This window comes from Melanotaenia boesemani, chromosome 5, assembly GCF_017639745.1.
Source record: "Melanotaenia boesemani isolate fMelBoe1 chromosome 5, fMelBoe1.pri, whole genome shotgun sequence".
Lineage (NCBI taxonomy): Eukaryota > Metazoa > Chordata > Actinopteri > Atheriniformes > Melanotaeniidae > Melanotaenia > Melanotaenia boesemani.
Window position 1 is genome coordinate 32508541 of NC_055686.1, and position 7265 is coordinate 32515805.

Below are 7265 nucleotides of genomic sequence, written 5' to 3' on the forward strand. Positions count from 1 at the left end.
ATATTAAAACATGCCAGCAGCAGTGTCTTTTTTTTTTTTTCCTCTGGTTTGGTATTTAAAGGGGGAGTGGTCTGACGAGATCTGAGACAAGTGGACTTAGAGCTCCGACCACAACTTCCCCTCTTTGGTGTGAAGTATGCAATACTTGAGTCTTCACCAGAAGGCAGAGAGGAAAGAACACAGCAACAGGTCGTCACGTTTGCCGTCTGCTGAAGGAGCAGCTTGTTTGAACCCACGTTGAGACTCCGTCGCGATGACCGTGTCGGGTATGAACCCAGTACTGGTGGCAGTTCCTCTGTGGATGAGCTTTGGCAGAGCAGGTGAGTTGGAATGAAAAGTAAAAATAAAGTTTTATAGGTGGTGGCGTTTCCAAACAGTCTAACTTAGTCAATATGATCAGTAACACCTGCGATGTGTGTACGGTTAACCAGGATTAAAAATAAAGAAACTTTCCACTTTCCAGCTGCATGAAGTTAACCATATTAAATAATGTTAAGACATGTTTATCTCCAGGATATTCAGTGTTTTTGTCAGAGGGCAACACGTTGGTTAAAAACAGCGAACTTGTTCGACATTTGGCCTGATTACGTCCGTTGTAGGCAGCAGAGATGCAGCCGCCACAGCAGTTCCTGTGAAAAGAGAAACTGACCCCGTTGGCTTGTTGTAGCTTGTGGTGATGGACACACATGGTGTGTTTGACCACAAACTGCTGCAGTTATTAGCACACTTTTCATGCACATCCTTTACCAAACATACAGGTTCAGTTCCATCTAAGCCAAGTTAACGCTGCTATGTTTTTTGAAGTTGTATATTTGAATGCACTGGAAAAGAAAAAAAATTTTAAATGTGCACCAAGATTCAAAATTGCTTATTTACAAATAACAAACCAAAAACAAATGGAGATAAGTAAAGTTTATCTGTTTTTAAAGTGCACTAATTTGGTCATTTTGTGCAAATCAGTTTTCTCATGAAACAGATCAGGTTTTTTAATAGTAATTATCATTTACAATGATAAAGATTTGAAAAAATTTTTGTGTGTCTGGGTGTGTCAAACAGGTTTGTAAAGTATGTGAGATGTTGCACCTAAAGTATTTCAGTTTTTACTGTAAACCACAGCAGACCACCCACTTGAGGCAAATTCAGTTGGTGGCTGTTAAAAAAATTTAATAGAAATGTATAAATTCCCTATTAAAGCAAAGTATTAGGTGACAATGTCATTACTTAGAAGATTTGTTTTAATTTTGTTAATTTTGTGGCTTTAAATTGGTGCAAGAAGGAGAAAATACAGTAGTTTTTTAAAAAACTTGGTTTAACAAAAACAAAAGCAAAAAAAAAAAAGGTGTGATGAGCTGGAACATGTTCACATATTAGTGACATGTTCATCTGACACTATTACTTATTTTGAGGGGGTTTACTTCCTTTAAACCTGCACTGTTTGAGTCTTGCGGAAACTAAAGGAGATGTTGGTGCAGATACCAGACAGCACGTCGCATTTATGGAGGAAAATTACCAGCTGAGGAGAGCTCAGTCCAAACATTTCAACCCATTCGTTGGATTTGAAAGATGTTATGTTTGATTATCTTAACCGGGCCAGGTTTTCAGGGTAAAGTTCAACCAAATATAGAGTGGACCGAGTCTGAAAGTGAGTAGTAATAGTGGTGAAAAATCATGAGACTTTTAAAGAAGTGAATCATTTCCTTGAATTTATTTAGGGAAAAGAAAGTGGGTAAATGGCCTGTACTTATATAGCGCTTTTATCTAAAGCACTTTACATGTACATCACATTCACCCATTCACACACTGATGGTGGAAGCTACCATGCAAGGCGCTCAACCATGACCCATCAGGAGCAATTAGGGGTTCGGTGTCTTGCTCAGGGACACCTTGACAAGAGTTCTCTGGGCCAGGATCGAACCGGAAACCTTTGGGCTGCAGGAAGACCACTCTACCCACTGAGCCATGCTGCCTTTCTCCCATAGGAAAGGAGAAGAATGTACTTATGTAATGAAAAGTCCAAAGAATGTGCTTTGAGTTTTTAAAAAGGGAGTAAAGATAATGACAGCTTATTTTTTTCTTAATCTGCACACAGCCACCCACCCACATCACACTCTAATCAGCCTGTAGCAATCAGGTGTCTGAGCTGAAGTTTCTCATCATTTGGCCAACCAGAGCTTGTTGCATTGCCTCAGCTTTTGGTGCATGGTGCGCAGGTGAAGTGAAAGTTTCAAGACTTTTTCTTCTCAAGTTAAATTTAACATAAGTTTGACCTCACCAACAGTGAGTGAGATTTAGAGGTGAAGTTTTTCTTTTATTTCAAGGATGTACGTTTCTTTTTTTTTAATCTTATTATGTCCACTGCAAAGATATTGCAGGTTTTCCCTCATAGGGCCTGCAAATGACATATTTTTAGTATTTTATCTGACAGCATCTGTAGGGGGTTCACAGAGGAAATCTGTTAAATCTCTAAAACGTGATCCTTCACCTACTTTACCTTTCCTGCATTATCAGCAAGATTTAGTTGACTGTATAAAAGTATGTGATCCTAAAAAGTCCCATTTTACTCTTCTGATGGGAGTTATTGATCTATAATCCCTGATTTCCACTTTTAGTCTCCATAGCATTGTAACACATACAGTTTGCTTCATTGTTCCAGGAATGGCTGCAGGCTTTGTAATCTAAGATGGTGACAACGCTGTTGCCTAATAAGGCAGTTGTGCAGAAGCCCATGCAACGGCATCACCGTCACAGTCGCTTTTTAAAAGTGGAAGTCCAGTTCCAGGAGTCTGAGTCTGCAGCTGCTTTCAAATCCGTTTTTTAAACATTTTTATTTAATAAACAACCTCAGTGTTCAGTTTCTGATATTTAGCCGATATCTTTAATATTGTGAACATCAATCTTGTCTAATCTTAAAACTATGTGTAGGACAGTTTGTGACATTACCAGATAAGGTAATAGGTGCTCTTCTTGGGTTAATGTCATTTTCTTGTTCCCTCAGCTGCTCTCGCCGAGCCTGAGATCTGCTACATACTGGATGGCATCTTGTTTCTGTACGGCATCATCCTGACGGCTCTCTACTGCAGGATCAAGGTTTGCACTGCAGACACCGGCTTTACCCAAGCCCGCAACAGCATGAATATCACTTTTTCTTTTTTAAGAGTTAGATTTTAATGTAATGAATGATGGGCACGTGCAAAACTTAATAGATGATAAATTAAAGAAATACAAGTTAAATTAAAAGTTTAATTAACTGTAAATAAAAATTTAATAAAAAAGTAACAGCTAGAGTAAACTTAAAAATGAAAAGTAAGTTTAACTCTAAAATTAAAGTTAAAAGATAAACAAACAAAAAAAAGGAAAATAAAAATGTAAAATTTTAAATAATTAAACAATTAATTTAGATTAAAAAACAAAAATAAACCCAAAAGAAAAATTTAAATCTAAATCAAAGAAAACCAAAATAAACAAAAGCAAAAAATTCACTAAATAAAATGACAAGAAAAAAGGAAAAGTTTAAACAAACAAAATGAAAATTTAATTAAAAAATTTAAATGAACAAAAGACAGAATTAAACTCTCATAGTAAAAGGACGTGCAACAACAGGTTCTACATAAAAATAATCCAACACATTATCTGGGACGGAGTGTAAAATAGGTTGTGACGTGTCGTAAACAAACAAACGTGAAAACCTTATTACTTCCGTCTTCACTGTAGCTCTGTGGATGCAGCCATGAGTCTAAATTTAGCTTTCTCAGCTGCACGAAGGGCATGTTTGTTATGATCCTGAGCTCAGAGTGAAAAGGGAATTAACCCATGAGAAACCTGTGTGATCCAATTATTACCTCCACCAAGGCCGAGGTCATGTGTTCAGCAGAGCTCACTCAACGCGTTGTGGACGTGAACAAATGCTTAACTTTTAAATTAAAGATGCCACAAAATACTGGTCATGGCATTAAATACAGTTTTAGAAAGCCCTTTATCTAATTTAAAAACTGATTATTTTAAAATTTTGTGGATCACACACACACATTTTAAGTCATTTTCGGCTGCATCCACTCAGGCCTTCTGTATGTTTCACTCATCGGTTCATGAATTTCCCTGCAAGGGATTAATAAAGTATTTCTGATTCTGATTCTGATTATCTGGTTGTATGAATACAGTTTCAGATTGTTTCTCCACGTTTCAAATGTCATTTACTTTCCATAAAAAGAAGAAAACATGCATTAAATAACAGTGGATGTAGCAGCAATATCCGAGTCATAAATGCTCCTGTTAAGGCAGCATTTAGTTAATATTGACTTACTTTAATGGACGTGTTTGCCTCAGACGTTTTTAGAGGATGGCTGGTGCTCAGTGCTATAACTATGTCAGTGAAGTGAATTAATTTCTGTAGATGAAGTGACAATGAGTAGTAAATGTGACTAATGTGTTGAAGTTTTACTTATCTTAATATTTTCCTCTACAGATCTACAGTGCTAGAGAGGCTAACGCTGGAAAAGGAAAGCCAAAGCAGGTAAACATCATTACTACTCGTGTGGGTAGCAGATATACACTCATCGGCTACTTCATCAGGCCACATAAGGTGGTGGCATAGATTCAACAATGTGGTGGAAACATTCCTCAGAGGCTTTGCTTCATACTGACATGATAGCATCACACAGTTGCTGCACATCCATGATGAGAATCTCCAGTTCCACCACATCCCAAAGCTGCTCTACTGAGATCTGGTGGCTGTGGAGGCCGTTGGAGTCCAGTGAACTCATCGTCATGTTCTAGAAAGCAGGTGGAGATGATCTGAGCTGTGTGACATGGTGCATTATCCTGCTGGAAGTAGCATCAGAAGATGCTCCACTGTGGTCATAAAGGGATGGACATGGTCAGCAAGAATACTCAGGTAGGCTGTGGTGGTTAAACCAGGCCACGTTGGTACTAAGGGGCCCAAAGTGGGCCAAGAAAATATCCCACACATCATTACACCAGCAGCAGCCTGAAGCGTTGATCCAAGGCAGGATGGATCCATGTTTTCATGATGTTTCCACCAGATTTTGAGCCTAGCATCTGAATGTGGAGCTGAAATGGAGCAACGTTTCTCAATCTTCTATTGTCCAGTTCTGGTGATTCTCCTCTGACCTCCGACATCAACAAGACATTCTGGTCCAGACAACTGCTGCTCACTGGATATTTTCTCTTCTTCAGACCATTCTCTGTAAACCCTAGAGATGGTTGTGTGTGAAAATCCCAGTGAATACTCAGACGAACAACCATGCCACGTTCAGTCATTTAAATCTCCCTTTTCTTCCTTATTCTGATGCTCAGTTTGAACTTCAGCAAGTCGTCTTCACCATGTCTACATGACTACATGCATTGAGCTGCTGCCTTGTGATTGTGTTATTCAGAAATTAAGTAATGGCCTGTTAATAAAGTAGCTGATGAGTGTATATAAAAGACCACGGCACCTGGATTTTTCCATCAGCAAATGTCTTGCTAAACTTGATGATTTTTTGCAGCATTTTTTGCAAGTTAAACTTTAATAAAACCACCAGAGACGAAACTAATAACTTCAGCTTCTATAGATTCATTTTCCCCCCAGTTGGCTTGTAATTATAAATAGTTTAACATTTTGGTTTCCGATCACCAGCCACAAACTGCGCTCAGTCCTACCTTACTTTACGCACTTCTTTTGTCTTTGTCTCTAGCAGCCTGAAAGCTTTTCCTCACTACCCATGTTTTCTTACGGTTTCTAACCTTTTTTCTTTTCCTTTTCCATCAGAACGTTGAAGAAGGCATATATACGGTAAGTTTTATTCAATGTGAGTGTTGTAAAAGAGAGGAAAAGGCAGCAGAAGCAGTAAAATCCTCTTTGCTTTCTCCTCAGGGTCTGACACCTCATGCCACTGACACATACGAAACTATCGGCATGAAGAAGTGAAGGAAAGGAACTAGTCCAGTCTTCTTTCAAAACCCTTTATTTTTTTTCTTGTATTTAAAAACTGCACATCACACTGCTTTTGTATACAAGCATCTATTTCCCCATTTGCTTTTGTAGAACATGTACTGGACATTTTTAGGAGGACAGAAAAAGAGAAGTGGAGCTAAAACCTGGCAGATCTTTTTTAGAAATGCTCTGCTCCTCCTGTAGAACATACTTTTCCTTTCTTGTTACACATATTAAATTATTTCTTTTTTATTGTGATAAATATATATCTTTTATAAACATATGAGTAGAGGTTTGAAATGTCATGTTGTTGTCCGGACCGACATGCTGACTATGCCCCCTCTCTCTCACCGCCACCCCTCCTTCTCACCGCCACCACAGATACTTCCTCTTTAGGCCTTTTTGAAAGAAGTCTGTTTTTTGTGAGAAAGTCTATGGGCTTTAGACACATCGTGTGCCCTTTAAGTTTAATTCAAGACGTTCAGATTTTCATGTTAAAATAGGCTAGTTTTATGTTTGTACCTCAGAGTTTGTGGAAAAGATGGCCAGATGTGAAACTGACTGGGTGGAAGAGGAATCAAATGTGTTTTAGTTGAAATAACGCAGTGCTTTTTCACACCACATGATGGCAGTGATGGTGTCTATGGTGTGGACACATGTCATGGAGCTGTTACATGCATACACAAAACTTATAAGATGTTTTATATGCACATTAAAGATGGCCTCCTTTGAAATTAAAGCAGATGTCTCATTGAGATTTCTTTGTGAACTGAGCTGTTGCATTTTTCCAGCCTCAATAGGAAATAACTGTTTAATCGAGTGTACCAATTTGACTCAGATCAGATAAAGAAAAGCATGTCAAAGAGAAAAGATTAGTTTGCATCCAAGTAAAGAGAAAAATGAGGCAAAAAGCCGAGGAATTAATTTATGAGGTAGCGTGAGATCACTTTTCCTGTGCATTTGTGAGATTTAACGGACAAAACCAAGGCAGGTGAGTTTATTCTTGTTTTAAATTATGATAACTTTCATTTTGATCTTTTATGGGTTCATTCATTTTCTTTAAACCTTTTGTTTCGGTCTGGGTCTTCCTGTTTATGATGTTCAGTGTGTCATCTGGATGCAGTTTAAACAGGTTTTTGTGCCTGCTGTTTTCACCTGCCTCTCCTCTGAGCAGAACAAGTAAAGACGAGAAAATAACTGTCATGTTGCCTCAAACAAACCAGAAAGGCGACTTAAGTGTGTGTGTGTGTGTTTGCAGGTGAGAGAGAGAGAGACAGAGAGACGGAGGGAGGGAGGGAGGGAAGGAGGGAGGTGTAGCATAAGCAGGTGTATC

The 7265-nt window shown here is 38.5% G+C and overlaps 1 protein-coding gene across 1 annotated transcript; it reads left to right on the plus strand.

The window, feature by feature from the left end:
* The first annotated feature begins 131 nt into the window (after positions 1 to 131).
* On the plus strand, positions 132 to 6671 carry fcer1g (Fc fragment of IgE, high affinity I, receptor for; gamma polypeptide). The gene is made up of 5 exons (XM_041985520.1): positions 132 to 320; positions 2996 to 3087; positions 4463 to 4510; positions 5768 to 5791; positions 5873 to 6671. Exons 1-5 carry the CDS (start codon positions 254 to 256, stop codon positions 5924 to 5926), a joined length of 285 nt encoding a protein of 94 aa, XP_041841454.1. The 5' UTR covers positions 132 to 253; the 3' UTR covers positions 5927 to 6671.
* Positions 6672 to 7265: the final 594 nt, after the last annotated feature.

Coding starts and splice junctions, on each gene's coding strand:
- fcer1g (XM_041985520.1), top strand. CDS start 254: ATGACCGTGTCGGGTATGAACCCAGTACTGGTGGCAGTTCCTCTGTGG. Junction 321..2,995: donor GATGAGCTTTGGCAGAGCAG/GTGAGTTGGAAT, acceptor TTGTTCCCTCAG/CTGCTCTCGCCGAGCCTGAG. Junction 5,792..5,872: donor TTGAAGAAGGCATATATACG/GTAAGTTTTATT, acceptor CTTTCTCCTCAG/GGTCTGACACCTCATGCCAC.